Source organism: Lepidochelys olivacea, assembly GCF_965140295.1.
Source record: "Lepidochelys olivacea isolate rLepOli2 genome assembly, chromosome: 11".
Lineage (NCBI taxonomy): Eukaryota > Metazoa > Chordata > Testudines > Cheloniidae > Lepidochelys > Lepidochelys olivacea.
Genome location: NC_140421.1, coordinates 21,850,722 through 21,872,868, shown reverse-complemented (window position 1 = coordinate 21,872,868; position 22,147 = coordinate 21,850,722). Strand labels below are relative to the sequence as shown.

Genomic DNA, 22,147 nt, shown 5'->3' with positions numbered 1-22,147 from the left:
CCAGAGATTAGGGGTCTATTACAGGAATGGGTGGGTGAGGTTCTGTGGTCTGCAACGTGCAGGAGGTCAGACTAGATTATTATGATGGTTGCTTCTGACCTAAAGTCTATGAGCCTAAAGGCCCAGAAGCAAACAAGCCCAGTGTGAGGGAAAGATAGGAAGAAGCGTTAGAGGCCAAATGGCTGCAGGAGGTCTTTAATGACTTGAAAATAAAAAAGGTATTCTATGAAAAGTGGAAACATGGACAAATTCTTAAGGAGGAATACAAAAGAATGGCACAAGCATGTAAAGATAAAATGAGAATGGCTAAAGAACAAAATGAGTTACACTTAGCCAGAGATATAAAAGGCAATTGGAAGAGATCCTGTAGATACATTAGGAGCAAGACAAAGGGAAGTGAAGATACATTACTTAGTGAGGAAGGTGAGCTAATAATGGATGATATCAAGAAGGCTAAGGTGTTCAATACCTGTTTTACTTCAATCTTCACTTCATTAAGGTGTTTAACATAGTTAACATTAACAACAAGAAGGAAGGAAGACGAGCAAAATAGGGAAAGAACCGGTGAATGAACGTTTAGGTAAGGTGCATGTATTCACATTGTCGGGGCCTGATGAAATTCGCTCTAGGGTATTTAAGAAACTACCAGAAGCAATTTCGGAAGTGTTAGTGATGATCTATCATGGAGCATGGGTGAAGTCCCAGAGGACTGTTGATGGGATAACATGCTGAAGGGGAACAAAAAGGACCCAGGGAATTATAAACCAGTCAGCCTAACTTGTATTTGGAAAGACAGTGGAACAAATTATCAAACGGTCAATATTTAATCATGATTTGAAGGGTGATCAGTAATAGCCATCATGGATTTGTCAAATTTCATTCTTTGATAGGGTTATTGTTCTAATGCAGGGATTGGCAACCTTTGGCATGCGGCCCATCAGGAAAATCCACTGGTGGGCTGGGATGGTTTGTTTACGTGCAGTTTCCGCAGATTCAGCCGATCGCCATTTCCACTGGCCTCAGTTCGCCGTTCCAGGCCAATGGGGCCTGCAGGAAGTGGCGTGGGCTGAGAGACATGTGATTTATTTTGATTTTAGAAAGGCTTTTGACACAACCCCACATAAGCATGTCCGAGACAATTTGTTTTCAGCACCAAGGGCAGTGTTTGAACTGAATAGTCAAATGAACATAGACCGTATCAAAGCTATACTTTTGCTCAAGTGAATCTTAACATTTGTTCACTGTTTCATGATTCGCTCCTCCAGAACACAGAAAAATACTGAAAAACGTACTGCACTCTGAGAAATATGCATGTTTCTTTTTAATTGAATCTGGCAGAAGCAACACCTGGACATATTTTTTTTTAAATATGTATTTTGGCTTTTGCATAAGTTTTGTTGTGACCCTAAAAATGCTGACACATTTTTTTTAAATTTAGAAAATATGGGGACCTTAATTATCTACCATCCTCTCCCATCTCCTAGATCCTCTTCCTTCATTTTGAAGTCTGGTGCACTTCTTTGAAATCTTGTGACGTGCTCTGCCTTCATCCTGGGACACTTCCATTTCCACATTTGCAACCCCTCCTATTACACAATTTTTTGATTCCTCTTGCTACCCACCTCTTTGATCCAACTTCCCTGGTTACAATCTTTAGCCACAATGGAATGTGAATGTCCTATGTGTCATTTAAACAAGTATACAGTCAACTCCAAAGCCTCTGAATCAGACCTCTTACCAAACAAGACCTCTTATGGCCACAAGCTTTGTTCACCTATATTTGAACTTTAAAGAGGCCTTTTTCAGAGTTTACAGTTTCTTATTTTTTAACTTTCACATATTTCCATTTTGCACAATTGTAACTACTGCTGATTTGTTTATCTGCCATCCAGTGTAACAAGCTAATGAGATAAATACTCCCTAATTGTATAGACAGAGATCATGTCTTTCTTGTGACCCAACTTGTAGTATGCAAGTTGGTGACCCGGGATTGCAAGAACCTCCTCAGCACTGTGTATTTTGAATGACGTCATTAAACTATGATACTTATTAAATAGGAATCATCTCATGGAATGGATCAATAGGAATATCTGCCCATTGTGAAATACACCACTCTCATTTCTAATCATAAAAGGCTTTCATCAGACTTACGTAATTTGTTTGTTAGTTTTTTGGATTTCAGCTACACCACTTCATCTAACTTTCATCAAACTCTTCTTCCCTGTCTCCTCCTCTGAAATTACTACTTAGAAAGCAAGAATTTTAAATATGCTGGGTTACTAAACTCACTTAAAATAAATCTGAATTAATATGATTAAAAATAAACCTGAGCCATAAGGAATAAACTATTTAATTTTCAGCTTTGTTTTTGATAAATCGTGTTTCAAACTTGAATTCAAACTTTTGATGTTTCAAATCTGTCAGGAGATTGCAGTATATCTTTCACTTAATCCAGTAGAACATATATGACAACACCTTAAATTTAGATTAAAATCTAAGTGTGTTTGTGCTTCCAAAATATTAACACTTAAAAAGTAGCATCTGGAAAGGTTACTTAATTATCTCTATAAGGTGACTTGATTTAGTGTCTGAGGCCATATTTCTCAATGACGACCCAGGTCTTCATGCCATTGTCACCTTCATAGTGGGTCATGGCAGTTTGCTATAAATACCACTACAGGATGCTCAGAATCTTCTTCTAGTATATCATTCATCTTCCCATGTTCCTAGTAATGTTAGAGTACTTATTACATCAATTCATCATCAGCTCCATTCACTTCCTATTTGCTTCTAGATGCAACTCAAATGGTTTGTTAAATGTAATCTATAAAATCCTGTTTCATTTGTGTGGAAGGTATTTGGGAGACTGCTTCTGTCCTCCTGTATTGTCACCAAACTTGAAAGCAACAAGGGCACTTGAGATAATGGGATTTGTTTGAAAGCCCCCAACTTGGGAATTCATACCACTTCCTGGTCTGGTGGAACATGGGTTTGTCAACCTCTGGGGGAAGAGTAGTAATGGATGTCAGTCTATAATTTTGCTTTGGGGATATATTTTGTTACATTTTGAAGATATTAGTTGCCTAAACTGAGTGCATGTGCCAGAGATGTCAGTAATTTGGCATATTTGGGGAAAGATTATACTCCCCACCCCCCTATTCAGGTTGTGACAGACACAGACCAGTGGGGTACAGGAGTCTGGTATAAGGCAAATATACTGGCCACTGGATGAATAGTTTTCTGTTCCCTGAGTGAACAGAGCAGGGGCTGCCCGAGAGCAATCAGGAACCTGCTAGAACCAATTAAGAAAGGCAAGCTAATAAAGACACCTGGAGCCAATTAAGAACTTTCTAGAATCAATTATGGCAGGCAAGCTAATCAGGACACCTGACCTCCCATCAGTTAGTAGGGGGGTGCGTAAGGAGCTGGAAGTGAGAGGATGTGCTGCTGGAGGACTGAGGAGTACAAGCATTATCAGACACCAGGAGGAAGATCCTGTGGTGAGGATAAAGAAGGTGTTGGGAGGAGGCCATGGGGAAGTAGCCCAGGGAGTTGTAGCTGTCACGCAGCTATTACAGGAGGCACTCAGGGCCCTGGGCTGGAACCCGGAGTAGAGGGCAGGCCTGGGTTCCCCCCAAACCTCCCAACTCCTGATCAGACACAGGAGGAGCTGACCTGGACTGTGGGTTCCACCAGAGGGGAGGTCTCTTGGCTGTTCCCCGACCTACATGTGGATCCACAGAGACTGTGGGGGTCATTCTTCTCTTTTTCCCTATGTTGGCCAGTGATGAAGTTATCTGAGTGAACGGCAAATTTGAGCCACAAAAGTGGCCAAACTGAGGGCTGCCGTGAATCTCTGAGACAAGCAAATCTGCCAATAAGCACGGGATCCACCAAGGTAGAGGAGGAACTTTGTCACAAGGTATAATAGCAGCAATTATTCCCTTTGAAATCAGTGGAACTACTCAGAAAGAATGGTTGGGAGATGGAGGAAGGGATTTTCTCTCTTCTACTATATGCATAATTACATGAATAAAACAAAGTGTCAGGTGCCAACTCTTTAGGTTCAGGTTGTATTCTGTGTGTGAGTGGGTGTGTTGGTGCGGAGAGGTATACATTCAGTACACCAAGAAAGCAAAATTTGAATGAGTCCATGAATATCCTCTAAAAATGTGTTTTAAGAATCCACTTTGGAAACTATAACAATTTCAGACATAACATCCCTTACCTTCATTTAGAACTGAGAGAAATGCATGAAAAATTCAGCATTACTGCGCCAAATTGTTCAAGCTAATTACGCTTCTTAAGGTAAAGGGTATTGAATTATATTTAGACAGAGTAGCAGATTAAACCAGAATAAATTTGGTAACTGCTAAAGAATGCAGCTTTTCAGGATTATGTCTCATAGCTTTCATCTCTTTACAGCAGATGGAGGAAAAATAGATTTAGCTATTATGATGAGCGAGAGAATGAGATGGGCACTTTGTTTATATTCATTTAGCACAAAATTCTGTTGAGTATTTAGCCTCTGGCAAAAACTACAAACTGTTTTTTTGTTGTTGTTGTTATTAGCTTTCTATTTCAGTAGTGATGCAATTATTTTTAGTATAGTATTTACACAGATGCAGAGACACAAATCCATATGTGGAGTGAGAGAGGCAGAGAATATGGGAGATCAGTGGGTGTACTGCATATTTACCTCCATGAGTTTGAGAATGCAATACCTTGAGAGAGCAGTGTAAGGATTTCACATGAAGATAAAAAGTTGACTGTATTATCTACTATCATATAAGATTCTGCTGTACCAGCAAGTGGTTTTCAGACATGTTGTGGACCCAAGATTGTTTGCAGCATATATCATTGCAGAAGCTTGTTATGGTGGACCAGGGGCAGAGCCAAGACTCCAATTACTTCTGTTTTGGTTTTAGAGTGTGATTAGAATTTATCTGACAATTTGAGAAGCATATTTTGTTTTCACTCTTTCATAAATCAAAAAAGAGCTGAAGGATTTCTGCTCAAACTTTCCAAAAAAACATTTACCATCAGTCAGAGACCACACATTTCGGTCTAACATTTTATGTCTTGAAAAAAAGAAGTAAATGCAACAGCAATATGTAATGAATATTGTGGATAAAGCACACATGGCCGGTGCCCATTATTATATCACTGTTATATAAAATAAAAGTGTGTGTGTTGTTACACAAAAATTGATAAGCTGTTTTTGTGAGTGTGAGATTTATAATTACTTGTGGCACTATAATGCAGCTATAGCATGATTGAATATTTTCCACACCTAGGATTTTGTTTTTTAGAAAGCAGTACAGTGGAGTTGATTAGAACCCAACTGTATAACTTGGTAGCTCCAGAGCTAGAGTTTTACCGTTTGTTTTTCATTCCCATCTTTAAAACAAACAAAAGAAGTGAAATTAAATTTTAAAAGTTGTTGTTGTAAATTTTGAGCTTGCAGATTTAACCACAAGAAAATAAAGAAATACTATCTATATTTAATATTTTTTAAAATTATTGGCTGACTGATTAATATTGATAATAATAATACTGATTAATAATACTGCTATTGGTACCTTCATTTTTACATTTCCTGATTTTTTAGTTCAAATTTTAAACTGTAATGAGGCATTAACGCATAACCAGATCCTGAGAGGTGCTGAGTATCTATGACTTGGCCTGGTGCCGCCTTCTTTATATACACACTATATTATATTATATTATATTATATTATATTATATTATATTATATTATATTATATTATAACAGAATGTGTCTGTCTCTTTGATGTAGATATATCTACACTATATGGTTTTATACATTCAGAATATAACTTTTTCCTAACATTCCCTCATCTTGAATTTATTTTTCAGTTGCTTGGATTTAAAATACAACTTTTTATTCTATTTTATTATGGTTTTTCCCCCATGTCAAGTACTGATTCTAATGTCTTAACACTGCTGAAAATATGTGTGGATTAATAGGAAGACAATGCAATTTTGCCAAGCTTATTCTGCATATTTTTCTCCTTTTCCCAATCAAGCAAATAGTCAATAATAGGCATTTCCTCTAATTTATGCACGTAGCAGTTACAGTACATTGTGAGTGGAATTACTCTATTTTCCCCTAATACTAAGCAGTCTTGCTGAACTTATTCTTAGCAGTCACACACAATCCCCTTTTCATTTCCACGCATATTATGTGTCATTGGATCTGGCAGAACCACTGACGTGAGGAGCAGCAAGCAAGCTTATGCTTTTGGTAGTTCTACTGCCAGCCCATTGTTTGCTGAAGTAGCTTGGAAGCACTGATTACTGAGGTTGCCTACAGATGAAGAGAGAGATTGAGCAATAGCAGGGTGGATTTGATTTAATTTAAATCATGATTTAAATCACTAGTCAGGAAGACTCGATTTAATCATGCTTTTCTACATAAAAGTGCATTCTTGTTGGTTGTTATAACCTTAATACATATTCTTCACAACTCAGATGTAGGTTTCATTTTTAGAAGGTACACACTGTACATTTTTAAACAGTGATTTATTTTGAAAACTTTTCAGATTAGTTTTACAGCTATGTCAGAAAATGAATGATTGTCTGGTTATTTCATTTACTTTTGGTAAATGAAGCAGATATTTACGAAGTCATTGGGAGGTGAACTATCTCCAATTCAATGGGTTAATCATTAATATTTGGAGGATTTTCTTGCCATGCTGTATTAGGAAGAGAAGATCACCAGACAGATATTTAAATTGTTTTAGTTAACTAAAACAACAACGTTAAGTATTCTGGATTTTGTTCTTCGACAGCAAGCATATAATATTTTAACAAAACAAGCATATGTCCCACGCTTCTCACATATATCTCCAGACTTCTTCTCCTTGTCCAGATCTATTCTGCCCCCAACAATCTTCTATTCGTTGAACTTTTTGAAACTTTGCACTTTTAGAGAGAGGTAAGGGATTGACTCTGTGTACACAAATTTGCAGAGGGACAATAGAGTTGAGGTCTGTTTTTTCTCACCTCTATATATTTATTTATTTAAAACATTTTTGCTAACAAGCATGTTACCTCTGAAGACACAAATCCACAGTTTGAGAACTGCAAAACTAAGGATCTCTGATGGTGTCTTCTAGACTGAGCACTGAGTCCCATTGGGTAGATAGAAAGATTAACCTAAATAATCTATACAGAAACCTGTGGAACCCCATACAATTGGGTCCCTAATCCATGAACTATTGGAACTCATATACAAAACTTTTCTTAAACATTACATAAATATATTCTCTCATACTATAGAATTAGAATTTATAATCCTTATTCAATGATGATATCTTTGAGCTATAATGTATCTTAATTAAAACTATCTTTAGATAGGTTTTTTTTTCCTCAAAAAGCATTTTATAAAAAAGCTATCCCATTTAAATAAAAAAATCCAGTTTTTTTTATTTAGAAAAAAAGCATTGGTTTTTATCCACCCTGAGCAATAGTGGCTCATCCATTTGTAAAGCTCTCACTGCTGCTAAGCAGCTTGACTGTGTTATCACACCTATTTAGTTAAGATTTTTCAGGTTTTTTCTGGTATGTACGATTACTATTTTCTTTCTTTTGAAGTGTATTGGTTTCAACTCTGGGGATGGTGTTCCCAGGCATGTTTTTTCAAGGCCTCATCTCTTTGTCTAGGACCACAGGACTGCGAGCCATTTTGCAATCCTTGAAACTGATTCTGCCGTACTTTCAATTTATTTTCAAGACTTATTTATAATATGTAAGAGGTTGAAATATCTATGTGCTTATCTGAAGCTTATCTAAACATTTTTAGAATTTTCTTGTGTTTTCTTAGTCTCTCACCTTCATCCACAAAAGCAAATCATATCGTTGTCTTTTCCCTCACATCCCTGGGCTCAAGTTTATTGTCCAATTTATTTATAAATAGTGTAGACTGAGACTGTATGCTTCAGTTTTAATCACATATATCAAAAAGGTTGCTTTTACTGCTCTTTAGAAAGACAGAACTAAGATGCAGTATCATTGATTTCTATTCAGGTTTAGCACAACGTATAATAGGGTGCAACATATTTATCATAATGAAGATGATGGAATGAGCAAACAAAGAGATGGTTTCAGAACAATATGGTGGTTCAGAAGGAAATTGAGGTCATTTCCTACTGTGGACATGAAACCAATGTCACCTGTGCATTAGAGCAGCTCAAAATGTATGAGAAGTTTAAATTGCCAGATAAATATATAAATAATTCAGCAACTAGTAAATCCACCCCCACCCCTTCCAGGCTGCATTGTTTTACTCGCTTTAGAAGAGGTGAATATAGAGAGTGACAGTTTGTAATTAGCAGAGCAATGAAGGAGATTTGTTTTGATCAGTACACAAATTCATAGCTACTATCCTATTCACTGCTGAGACAGCCATCTGTGTTACTGCAGATATAAACCAGTAAAGGTAAGTCTATACTGGCCCCCCTCAAAAAAAAAAAGCTGGTGACAAGAGCCGGTCTGAGATTCTTCCCTCTCACCGGGTCTCAGAGCCCGGGCTCCAGCCCAAGTGGGAATGTCTCCACTGCTATTTTGAGCCCTGTACTGCAGAGCCCTGTGAGCCTGAGTCAGTTGACCCAAGCTTGGAGACTCACTGGTGTTTTTCACATTGTACAGGTACCCGTAGTGATTTCCAAGCTAAAAGTAAGTTATTCTACAATTAATGTTCTACAATGGCATTTGATTGGTTGGTTTTGGATATTGTGGTAGTGGTCTGTTGTGAAATGAATGGTGGTTCAAAGCTACGTTCCATGCACCCTTTGATCTTAGTCTTGTTCTTCAAGGGAGCCTCTGTATTGCCCTCTCCTGAGCAGGAGGCACTGACTGCAGCCCAATTCATTGCTGCCTTCTAACTGGCACTAAATCCGCAACTCTTTATAGGGAAACAGGTAAAAAGCCTATTATTGTTGTTATTAATACGTATGTCTATTATAGTGCCTAGAGAACACAGTTAAGATCAGGTTTCAGAGTAGCAGCCGTGTTAGTCTGTATTCGCAAAAAGAAAAGGAGAGTACGTGTGGCACCTTAGAGACTAACCAATTTATTTGAGCATAAGCTTTCGTGAGCTACAGCTCACTTCATCAGATGCATCCGATGAAGTGAGCGGTAGCTCACGAAAGCTTATGCTCAAATAAATTGGTTAGTCTCTAAGGTGCCACAAGTACTCTCCTTTTCTAGTTAAGATCAGGTTTCCAATATGCTCTGTGTTGTAGAAATATCTCTTCTTCACATTACGTTGTCTTGTGGGAAGACATTGCACTTGAAACACTAGTGCATTTGTGAGATTTTTCTCCTTCTCTAGTGCTTCCTGATCGTATGATTAGAGCGCTGTGCGGAAACAAAATTTGTATCCGCATGCAATCTGCGAACATGGTCCGTGAATATCCGTATCCGCAGATATAAAATGAATATCCGCAGATTTGCAGGGCTCTACTTATGATGAGAGGAGACCTGGAAGAGAGAGAGGGAGAGAGAAGGTGTGGGGAATGGCAGATAGGGAGGTACAGGCAGGCTCCTTGGTATTCTATGATTCCACTGCTGTGGAATTCACTGTATTGCCACACAATTATGCTCCACAACCCCAGGTATCATTTGTTTCCATCTCTGATCATTGAAGAGAGAACTGGGAATGCAAACAAAGTGTAAACTGGTGGAGTGCTGCTTTGGAAACCTGAAAAGAGCTAAAACCCTAAGCTAAAAGAGTGATAACTCGGAAAGGTAGGAGCTGGGGAAGGAGGAAAGTCTGAAAAGGAAAAATGAGAATTGTGATGGAAGAATATAATCTTTGGGGGCTGTACTGTGGGGAGGAGTCTTTCAAGCTCTAAAAGAAAGCTGCAGTCCAGGAATGATGATGATTGGCAGGGCAGTGTTTTTGGAGGCCACAGCATTGGTTGTGAGAACCTTTCCTGTGTGGGCCTGATAATGTCGGAGACCTCAGGTGTCTTAATTTATCCCTGTGCTGAATTTGGTTGTGCATTTTCCATTGTGCTAGGCACTACACAAACACACACAAAAAAGATGATCCCTGCCCCAAAGAGTTTACTATCAACAATGTGGTCCGCTAAATTCCAATTCTATAATCGGTTACTTGTGCTACTGTTTAAAAAAAACAACAACAAAAAAAAAAAACAAACAAACAAACAAAAAAAAACCCCTGAAAGAATCCAGTTTGATTTTGAGATCTTGAGTTGAGCTTTTATATTATTCAGCAAGTATGAGATGGAAAGGATCTATTAGCTCATCCAAACCATATATCGGTAAATGCACATTTAGTGTTTTTTCCCCCCGGTCTAACTTTAAATGCAATAGGTGAGAGGGCTTAAAATTTATGATAGCTAATTTGATATGCTAATATGATAGCATTATTTTAAGATACTGTTTTTGTGACTGTAATTTTAAATTAATTGTATTTTTTTGCTATTTTTAACTTTCTCAGTTTAATACGCTTCTCATGTCATTTGTACCATGCTCCATGCACAATATAATTAGTAATTCTGGGCTATATCATGCCACCAGTTTTTAATGGTCAGTTGGTGTTTTTTAAAGAATAAGCTTAATATGATCAGTTCATTTTAACACAATAGAAGCAGCTTCCTCTAAACTACATGTATTTAAAACATTATTGTAATGTATTTTTTATTTTTAAGTCTTCTTGGATGTGAGACCCTTTTGACCTACACTCAAAATATATTCTCATTTGTTGTAAGGTATTAATAATGTAACAGAATCTTCATTTGTCTTCTTTGCAACTCCACATTCTTTCCCAGGCACCACATACTGCAATATTAAATGCTCAGTGGAAGCTACAATTACTAAAACAATTAATTTTTATATAATTATTCAACATAAAGATACCCTGGGCTTTACATAATGTTCCATTAATGCTGATAACTAACAGATAATTTACTAAATCTGGAAAATCAAATCTTTGATTCTCAAGGTAATATTAATAACATTCAGTAACTAGAAATTGAATTATTCTTGAGATAGTGTTAGTCATGGCAAGATGGTCTTCTATTTACAAATGCAATTTAGTCTCATGAGAAGGTAATCTTGTTAAAATATTGTCAAGTTAATTGAAATTGATTTGTGTTTACTAAACATAGTGAATGGTAATCAAACTATCAGGCTTAGAAGCCTTTGTGGTATGTTTAAGTCTTTGATAGATTTCTGTTAATCTTGCACAGGATGTTTCATTTTGGAAAAATAAATGTACTAGAGGTTCTTCAGGGCTAGTAGTCCTTCCTTGTCTGTCTTCCCCCAAAATGGATAAAACTGAAATATAGAGTAAATTGCCTTCTTTTGTGAAATGTTATGTTTTGGAATATCTGAGAGCATCTAGAACTCTGGATTACTTTTGCATTTATTATATCTGTCAATATACATAGTACATTTGCTTCTAGCAGCTTAATTATCACAATTTTGCTGATCTCTACTATTTGTAACAATCTTAGCATCTACATAAATGAAATTCTAATAGCCTTTATAGAAAGAAAAAATACAGTGAGCAGTTTAAAAAGCAGGATAAACACAACACATAAGACACATACATTTTTGAGCTGATGCACTTAGTTGCATAAGAATTTCATGTCTAATCAGCAGTACTGGCTCCCTCAAGGCACATCTTTTTCAATACATTAAAAAATTCTCTAACAAAAACAGAACAAAATCCAATGCAATTGCACATTTGCTGGAATATTTCACATCTTTAGTTAACCTGCTCCCTCATGCCTTACAGTATTCATTAGCAGATTTCTCTGTTTATGGCTGATATTATATGGTTATGGTTATGGGTTACTAACAGATGTAACCACTGAAATGAATTAGAATGAAAACTTGTTTTACAAAATGCCCCACTGGGGACCTACTCATCAAGCTCACCCTCTTAAAAAATAACAAAGCAAAAACAGACCCACAACACTTTATTTTCTTTCAACAGAAAACTTTTCTTTACCGACTATGGGAATGTTGCCAAAATTGAGAGATGTGACATGGATGGGATGAATAGAACAAGGATAGTAGAATCTAAAATTGAGCAGCCAACTGCTCTTGCAGTAGATCTGGTCAATAAATATGTTTACTGGATAGACATATATTTGGACTACATAGAAGTTGTTGACTATCAAGGAAGAAACAGACATACAGTAATTCAAGGCCAACAAGTAAGTATTTATTTGATGATTCTTCTAATATAATAAAAAAGTAATAATATTAAAAGAACGTGCATAGCATTAACAAATATTTGTCATAAGATTCACTATTCTTGTTTGCTCCAAATGAGTCCGGTAAACAAGTTCTCAGCTGCATGTTCTATTTTATGTGCTGTTTATTTCACCTTACAGTGTATGGGCCAGATCCTGTGCTGTGACTCTTAGGAGATACACATGAGAGATAATCTAGGAGAGGAGAGGAAACAGATGTAAGGATCTCAACAGGGGGAAATGGAAGGACATTACAGAGTTAGAAGTAAGTCTAGGCAGGGGATAGCATTAGTACCGTAAGAAGAAGAGATGTATGGGTGAGGAGATGCATCCTGATAACACCAAAGAAGGAAAAGATGATTAGTGAGATGTGCTCACCAGTCTAGGCCGTCTGGATGAATATAGAAATCAGTGGGAGTCTTTGCATTGATTTCAGTAGGAGCTGAATCCAAGTCCTTAAGCTGTAGGACAGTGATAAATCTGCTGAGCAGTAATACATCAGCAGACAGCAGTGTGGTGTGTCTGTTGCTGCCCTTCTGGCTTCTGACTAGAGTGTAGTATGTTGCCAGGGAATGAAAGATTCTGTGGCAGTTGGGAGGACAGTTGGAAACCTGAAGAGACCACGACAAAGGCAGCTGTTCCTAGTGGCTACTCACAGTGACAGAGTTGGGGCTTCTGGAGTTGCCCATGTGTGGCTGGGTCGATCTCAGTTGTAGATTGACAAGTTTCATGTAAATAGAGTAGTTAAAAACATGCAATTTCAGAATGAGCACATTACACATCCATCTGTGATATCAGTTTCTCTCCAGCAAAGGGAAATTGACTTGAAGCATGGACTTGAAATTGACCCCAGCTCAACCAAGAGACAACAGGATATTTTAACTTTTTGATTTTTAAAATATGAATACAGGGAATAGCAGAGAGATGCTCATGTGGGCAGGCTGAGAGGAAGATATCAGGCTTTTCCATATCTGTAATAGACTGCATTGGCCATGGCCTTTGGCCAATTGTACTGGAAAGGAGATTCCTGTAAATCTGAATCCTTTCAGCATCTGGTGCTGCTGGCACATTCTGTCACTATGTAGTTAGATTAGAAGGGGGTCCATCTTTAGCAGTAACTGGCACACAATTTTTGAAGCTTACTATCACAGATTTGGTCTCAGTGCCTTAGCAAAGATTACAATTTGGCCTGTTTTATTTTTCCTCTTTTCCAGGGATCTTAGATGCTGAAGAACAGTTCCTAAAACAGATAAGAGGAACTGCTTTAGTTAACAACCTAGCTAGATAAGAATGGAGAGAACAGAAGATGTATCCTTGAATGCTGGTTGTTTGAGGGAGTGAGAAGTAGCAAAAAGTTAAGGATTCCAACTGGCTATTAGGGCAGCCTGTTAAATCACGTACAGAAGGAGCAACCTATCAATCATCTCAGTCCACTCTGGTGATTTAAGTGGATTTCAATGGAGTTGTCTGTTTATCCCAGGGCTGGATTTGATCCAGTTACTGGGAAGCTGGACGTTACCGGAAAGTTAGGGGCTAGAAATTATTAACAGGAGGGGAGGTTATATAATCAAATAAACACAGAAATTTTAGCTGATTGAACATATAGACATATTTAAACACTGGTAAATGGAATTCTATTTTTTGCTCTTATAAAAGTCTGTTCATCTCATACAAATGATAAAAATGGATTTCTTTAAATCTATAGAATTCCAGTATATTAACTGGTATTCTTTGTAGATATTAAAGTCTTGATCCTGAAAACAAGAATCGGCTTATTGCTTACTGGTACTATCATGTATAGTCTCTTTGGCTTCATTGGTAGTAAGCTATGTGTCTCTTCATGTTTTCAAGATACTTGGGGAATTGCATTTATGGTTAAAACCATCACAATAATGCATAAAACAGATGAAAATAAATAATTAAAACATCCTAAAATACATCATAAAAATATAGTCGCACAACTCCAGTTAAGTAAGTATAGTACCTCACAATGGGATGCAAATGAATAATAAAATGTTAAGAAATGGGCAAATGGGGGAGAAAGGAGATGATCATGCAGGAGGGAATCTTCCTCTTAAGCACAGGGCTCTATTCCTTCAATATTAAAACATTTACAAATATAATATTTTCCTGGTAAAACATTGGTATTGTAATAGTTTACTGTAATGTGATGCAGGTGCATCATTATTTTCAGTGTTTTCTTTTTCACATCCCTATTACTATGGTTGGACTAAATAATATTGAGTCTTAATCAGGCAAAATTTTTATTAATTTCAACTTAGAATTCTGACTGAGTAAGATCTGAGTATGGATGCCAAGTTCTGGCCCGGTAGGAGTAATTTTCAGAAATGGGTGGGATTTTAGTTGTACAAAATAAGAATTTTTAGAAAGGTGTCCAGCATAACATTGAGCTGAGTGGATACATCACAGTGAATAATTCCTTGATTAATTGAATCAATTGTTAATCTTTTGGAATATCTACCATCAGATTTTTTTTTTATTTTACTTTTTTAAAAAAACTCTTTCATTTGGTCACAAACAGTCTCTGGAGTATCAGATGTTTGATATTCAAATTGTTTGATAAAAATGATTGGTTAGTTAACTAACTTTGTGTCCCTGTTTCTTGACTGAATGAATGCACTTGCTCACATGCATAGATACACACATCAAGCCTGAATACTATGAATACAATGTTGGAATTTATTTTTAGCAAGCATTTGTGCCAGTAAAACACAGCCACCAAAAATTCACAGAAAGTCAACACAAAATGGAGCGCTAGGATGGTGTAACAGGGCATTCACCTGTGGAGTGCCTTTGAGCAACTGGATGGGGGACTACATTGCTTTTCTCCCCCTTTGCTCCCCTTTACAGATTGCCATCTTACCTTGATCAGTCTTCGATGGCTTGGCCCTCTGGCCAAGTCACAAAGTCCAAATTAATCCCTTTCTGGATATGAAAGAGTTTGGTAATTAAACAGCCTGTTTGTCCCCACGAGGGTCTTCAGCCCCAGTTCTGGGTCCTTTAAATTCATCCCTTTATTCTGACTCCCAAATAAGGCTTGTCCCTTTCTGGGGGTTTATGCCACTTTACTTGTGGCTGGTAGGGGAACCCAGGCCCACCCACTACTTGTGGTTCAAACCCAGGGACCCCATGCACAGCAACTACATACTATTCACTCCATTCCATCACTGCTGTTTCCCTGGGCCTCTTCCTACAAGGCCCCTTGACCTTCTTGGGTTCTTCTCTGTTCCCAGGTCAGGGGGGAGCACTCTTCTTCCTCTGGTCCCAGCCAGAAACTGGTCTGCAAAGGCCCTGCAGTTCCTTTTATCTGAGCCTGCTACATCATTGGTTGTCTCTAGCTCTTCTAGCCCTTGGAGAACCAAATCTCTCTAGCTTCCAAGATAGCTGCTCTAGTGAGGCCTCTCTGGGTAGGCCTGGAGGACCCACCTCTGCTGCCATCTCACTGTTTCCTAGCGCGGGATATAGCAGAGTAGTGGGCCATCCAGTAGGAGCCACAAAGGCCTGGTACACCCCAGGGAACTCATTTAAAAATTTAAGAAAATATTTATTGAAAACATTTTACGGCATTCACTCAACTCTAATTATAATGTTATTGAAATAAGAAAGTGACTCACCTTACGTATTGTGCATGCATGATTCTTCCATTTTGTATGTAGATAATAGCCTTTTACTACTCTTTACTGAATGCTATTGCTATTATTTATTTATTTATTTGTTAATCACTAACAATGTGGATGATGCTGTGCAAGGCACAATTTAAAACATTTCCTGAAGAGTTTACACTCTAAAAGACAGACACAGCTAAGACAAAAAAAAGAGTCAGACTTATAGAAGTGTATTTTGTGTGTGTGTGTGTAATATTGATTTTTTCTGTCTTTACATAAATTTAATTGTAAAACAAGAATTTTAATAAAAATATTATGTTTCTCTAGTAAAAAGAAAGCAGAAATCACTTCACAGTCTTCACTGAGATTTTAAAAATATTTATTTACTTTTTCAAAAACTGGTTCTGTTATACAGTTCAGTTTCTACATGTTACATTATTCTTATTATTTATTGTTATTATTTTCTAAAGTCCTGATAAAAATAGCCATGTTTTTTCTCTTTTTCAGGTTAGGCATCTTTATAGTTTAACAGTATTTGAAAACTATCTATATGCAACTAATTCAGATAACTTCAGCATCTTACGAATAAACAGATACAATCGCACAGATGTTCAGGCACTGATTATACTGGAAAATGCAAGAGAGATCCATGTCTATCAGAAAAGAACGCAACCATCAGGTACGCTCAAAATTCCCTTTGTGGTACACTTTTCTCTGGAGCCAACTCTGGTGTAACTTCACTGAAATCTTTGTAGTTAATGCTGGGGGCTAAGCTGCCCTTTGTTCTAACAGGCATAATAATAGATATGATTTTTATGTAGAAAACCCCTATGACAAGTAATGGAGTTACTTATGTAAATCTTCTGTGCATCTGCTAGGAAAATAGATATCAGTAGAGCAGGTCAAAAACAGTCCTATGGACCAGTTTTCCATTGGAAAATACTGGTTGGACAGACTCAAAAGATTCCATTGGAATGAGCTGATTCTGTTAAAACATTCAACAGAAAGCAGGCAGCCTGCAATCTTGTCTGCCTGTTCAGTTTTCTGCCAACTTGCAAGCTAGTCCACTCGCTTCTCTGTGCTCACAAGCTTCCAGATTCCATGGCAGTGAGCCCTGATGAGCTTCCTGAGAACTGAAGTTTCCTATGATCCCCAATAGCCTGCCTGACGGGCTGCCATAAGCTGGGTTCCCTGGGCTTCAGGGCTCAGTGGGTGGCTACCTTCTTGCCTTGCAGGATCCCAGGTTGCCCACCTGGTGAGCAGCCAGGGAGCCAGGATCCCCAGGCTTGCAGACTTCCCAGCTGGTGGGATATCTGAATCCCTGGCTGGTGGGGTGCTGAAGGCTGGGGTTTCCTGGGATTCTAGGCTCCTGGTTGGTCAGCACCTCAGGCTTCCAAGATTTCCAGGCTACCTGGCTTCCCAGGTGACCACATGATGGACAGCCCAGGACTTCAGGCAGCCTGGACACCTGTTAGGATGGCAGTCAGCAAGCCAAAAAAAAAAGTTTTTCCTAAAATGGAATATTTCTCATCTTTTCCTCACTTTTTTTTTTTTTGAGTTTTCTTGTTTTTGTTCTGATTCAGAATGAAAACATTCAAAATCTCAAACTTTGTTTTGGACGGGAAAATCCCATTCCTGCAGTTCTAATTATGGGCCTGATCCTGCATACCTTGCACACTCAAAATACCCACTGATTTTTGTGGAAATTTTAAGCGTGCAGACATTGAAAGGTAAGGCTATAATTTTTGTAAAATGATGGTTTCCCAACAAGATATCATTCACAAGAACAGATATTATTGCTTTGGCTACTTTAACATGGAAACTGGCACACAAGCTTTACGAACAATGTGAACTTTATTATATAATTGAACTGTTAGGTTAGAAAGGATTCTGAAGCTTCGTCAAACTCTCACTTGATATAGATTGGCTGAACTGATTTTCAACCCATAGTTGAGAACACTGATCTGCAGATGTCATCCATGAAGAGCATTGCAAAGAATCATACTGCTATAGGCTGACATCTTGTCCTCATGGGGAGCAAGGAGGTTTAGCGCACAGGATATATGATTTTTGATATAACTTTTGTTACATCCTTTGTGACTGTGGTATTCTCCTGTGCTCTTTGTTACACTAGACCAGTTGTTATGTTCTGAATGGACACGTTTGTTGCTCATTAAGATTTGCTGTATGGGCTATCTCAGTTTGGTTAGGTTTCTATTCTATCTTTGGAATATGGAATTTGAATAATATTTTATTAAGAAAACAAAGAGAAAGTTGGAAATAAAAAATAAAGTAGGCTTTGAGCCCTGCATAGGTGTGCTAGGAGGGTGAAATTAGAACATAGGAATCCATTTCCAAGCTCACTATAGAGGAGGAACCCATAATTTGGCTTACTGAACTAGGGAACTAGTGTAGCAGGTAGCATTCAGATGAGGCATATCTGGAAAAGGTAGGGAAGATCATGATCCTGAATGCCTAAAAAGTGCTCTGGAAAGAGCACTGGCCGTGTTTTCACTTAGGTGTAGCACATCCTGCTGTCCAGCATCCATCATGGATCTTCACTTTTGTGCAAAAACCCCACTGCTTTACAAATGCTCCCGTCACTTTCTCCTTCACCAAGTTGGCAAAGGATCTACCCACAGGAGACTGTTTCTTTGATCTCCAGCACCCAGGATTCTAATTAAGCCTGTCTGGTATCCTTAAGCAGTACTTATCCTATTTGAGCACCATGATCCCTGGCACTTGTTTTTCTCAGTGCTTTGGTACCTTTTCTTCTTAGCACTCTGGTGCTTCAGCACCTGTGGTGTGCAGGTGTCACTAATCTTATTGAGAACTCCCACCCTCCTTTCTTTTTGCCCCTGTTGTGGCATTTTTGCTAGTTTCCTAGTCCTCTTGTGCCGGCACTGTCATCCTCACCCCAGTGTCTGAGTCCCAGGAGCTCCAGGACAAAAGTTTGTTGAGAATCCAAACATCTTATAGTTTGTGTCTGTCTTTGTACTTGGTATTCTTTCAGTCTTGCAAGTCCCTCAATGTCATGAGTTGTGGCCAATGGCTTTTAAGGACCTTCCCCCCCATTATTTCAAGTATGGCATCTAAAGAGGAAGTAAGGCCACTTTGCGACTTCCAACTTTACCAATGTGGAAGAATAATAACATGGTGCCACCTCCAAGCCCTCCTTGAGGAATCTCAAGGAAACTCCTAGAAATCTGGCATGAGGCCAGTCCAAGGTGCTCAATGCTGAAACCTGAGTTGGACAAGATCGTTGAGCACCAGGACTCAGTGTCAATGCTGCATATGTTGACACAGTCATAGCTTCTTCTTGAGAACAGCTTCCTCAGCAAAGTGTTCTCTGCTATTGCCAACAAAACCAAGTCTTCATCAAGCATTCACATCTTGATATTTTTGAGCCTCGGTTTTGTAGTTGGAAGCACTTAGCTTATCGGATGAGAGTGTTCCTCCATGCAAGAGGCACTCAGATGAACTGGGGCTTTCTTTTGATAGTAGATACTTTTTCTGCTTTAGAGAAGAACAAAGGAAGTGTCTCAGCAGGGGATGATCTTTGCTTTAACCAGTTTTTATAGAAACTGTCCAAGTCAGCATTTTTTGAATTAAAACTACAAGAACCTACAAGACCCACTATTGAGAGGTTCCTAGACTACAATCTCCCCTACCCCCCCCCACACATGCAATGGGTTTCTGACTTTTTGCCTCATCCTCTGTACAAACCTTGTTGGTGGGAGTTGCCATGGGTAGAGGAAAGGCTGGTAACACCTGTGCCCAGAATACATTTGGATAAATAGATTAAAAGTCCTTGGCCACAGTCCATTGCAATGTGGACTACCAGGTCTTCATGGTCAAAACCTAGGTGGAGGAAGAAGGCTTTCATCTGGCCACTTCTTTCACAGAAGATATACCAGAAGCTTTTAAGAAGCTAGAACACACAGAAATTTTGCTTATCAGAGGATATCATCTTTAAGGATTTTGAGTCACTTGCTTCCCTCCTATTACACTTTGAAAGTTACATTTATTTTTATTTGTTTTCCCCTTGCATCTTATTTTTAATTTTTCTCTGAGGCACATCTTTAATATTCTGTTGCTAATCTAGAATGAGATTTTCTTTCTGGCAGTTCTGCCTTCTAATCAGTCACAGGATAAGAACATAAGAATGTCCATACTGAGTCAGAGCAAAGGTCCATCTAGCCCAGTATCCTGTCTTCCAACAGTGGCCAATGCCAGGTGCCCTAGAGGGAATGAACAGAACAGGTAATCAAGTGACCCATCTCCTGTCGCCTGTTCCCAGCTTCTGGCAAACAGAGGTTAGGGACACCATCTCTGCCCATCATGGCTAATAGCCATTGTTGGACCTATTTTTCATGAACTTATCTAGTTCTTTTTTTGAACACTGTTATAGTTTTGGACTTCACAACATCCTTTGGCAAGGAGTTACACAGGTTGACTGTGCGCTGTGTGAAGAAATACTACTTTTGTTTGTTTTTAAACCTACTGCCTGTTAATTTCATTTGGTAACCCCTAGTTCTTGTGTTATGAGGAGTAAATAACATCTCTTTATTTACTTTCTCCACACCAATCATGATTTTATAGACCTCTATCATATACCCCCTTTGTCGTCTCTTTTCCAAGCTGAAAAGTCCCAGTCTTATTAATCCCCCCTCATATGGCAGCTGTTCCATACCCCTAATAATTTTTTTGCCCTTTTCTGAACCTTTTCCAATTCCAATATCGCTTTTTTGAGATAGGGCGACCACGTCTGCAAGCAGTATTCAAGATGTGGGTGTACCAGGGATTTATAAAGAGGAAATATGATATTTTCTGTCTTATCTATCCCTTTTTTAATGATTCCCAACATTCTGTTAACTTTTTTGACTGTCGTGCACATTGAGTGAATGTTTTCAGAGAACTATCCACAATGATGCCAAAATCTTTCTTGAGTGGTAAAAGGTACTTTCGACCCCGTCGTTTTATGTGTATAGTTGGGATTATGTTTTCCAATGTGCATTACTTTGCATTTATCAACATTGAATTTCATCTGCCCAGTTTGTTGCCCAGTCACCCAGTTTTATGAGATCCTTTTGTCTGCTTGAGACTTAACTATCTTGAATATCATCTGCAAATTTTGCCACCCCACTGTTTACCCCTTTTTTCAGATAATTTACAAACATGTTGAATAGGACTCGTCCCAGTACAGACCCCTGGGGGACACCACTATTTCTTCATTCTGAAAACTGACCATTTATTTCAACCCTTTGTTTCCTATCTTTTAACCATTTACCCATTCATGAGAAGACATTCCCTCTTATCCCACGACTGCTTACTTTGCTTAAGAGCCTTTGGTGAGGGACCTTGTCAAAGACTTTCTGAAAATCTAAGTACACTATATCCACTGAATCCCCTTGTCCACATGCTTGTTGACCCCCCTCAAAGAATTCTAGTAGATTGGTGAGGCATGATTTCCCTTTAAAAAAAACATGTTAACTTTTCCCCAATAAATGATGTTCATCTATATGTCTAAAAATTTTTTTCTTTATTATAGTGTCAACCAGTTTGCCCGGTACTGAAGTCAGGCTTACTGGCCTGTAATTGCTGGGATCACCTCTAGAGCCCTTTTTAAAAATTGGTGTCCTCTGCTCATTTGGTATAGAAGCTGATTTAAATGATAGGTTACAAACCTAGGATCTGATTAGAATGTTTGCAGGCCAGCATTTATACTTGGCAGGGGTGGTATGTGCCCGTCAATAGGTGGCCTAGTTCACACTCTGCCCCACTGTCTGTACCCTCAAGTGTCAATAAATCTAAAGAACTAAGAGAATTACTAAGTAGCTAACAACCCTGAATAAGAATCCTTCAAGATGATATCTTCAGACAAGTGGAATTAGAAGGTAAGTCTTTTTCCTTATTTTAATTATCAAATATTTTCATACCTAATTTTGGGTACTCTTACTGTTAATTCAGAAGTATGCCTTTAAAATGTAAAACCAAGAGAAATGAACATTTTGAGCAAACTGTGGCTTGCTCTGCACAGTGTGCAAATGTGGAAAAGAGTGTGTGGGGAGCCTTACTGCTTTTTCGTCCCTGTACATGGATGTGCCAAAATCCCGGTCCTGTCCTCCCTGAGCATAATGACTGGGAGATGATAGACTCCTCCACAAGGGTATAGAGCCAGGGTGTGGATCAATACTGAGTTTAGTTGGCATGGAAGGAGCACACGCTGTATTCTGTTAAATAATGTCAGTCTGCACTGTGATGT

At 38.3% G+C, this 22,147-nt stretch overlaps 1 protein-coding gene across 1 annotated transcript in view; it reads left to right on the top strand.

Annotated features, from left to right (window-relative positions):
- LRP1B (LDL receptor related protein 1B) overlaps positions 1-22,147 on the top strand; it is a gene marked incomplete at its 5' end in the record, with an annotated part of 885,246 nt that overhangs the window by 265,929 nt on the left and 597,170 nt on the right. The window contains 2 exons of the mRNA XM_084642729.1: positions 11,995-12,217; positions 16,390-16,561. Of these exons, the coding sequence (XP_084498855.1) occupies positions 11,995-12,217; positions 16,390-16,561 (395 nt within the window). The remainder of the gene's footprint in view (positions 1-11,994; positions 12,218-16,389; positions 16,562-22,147) is intronic.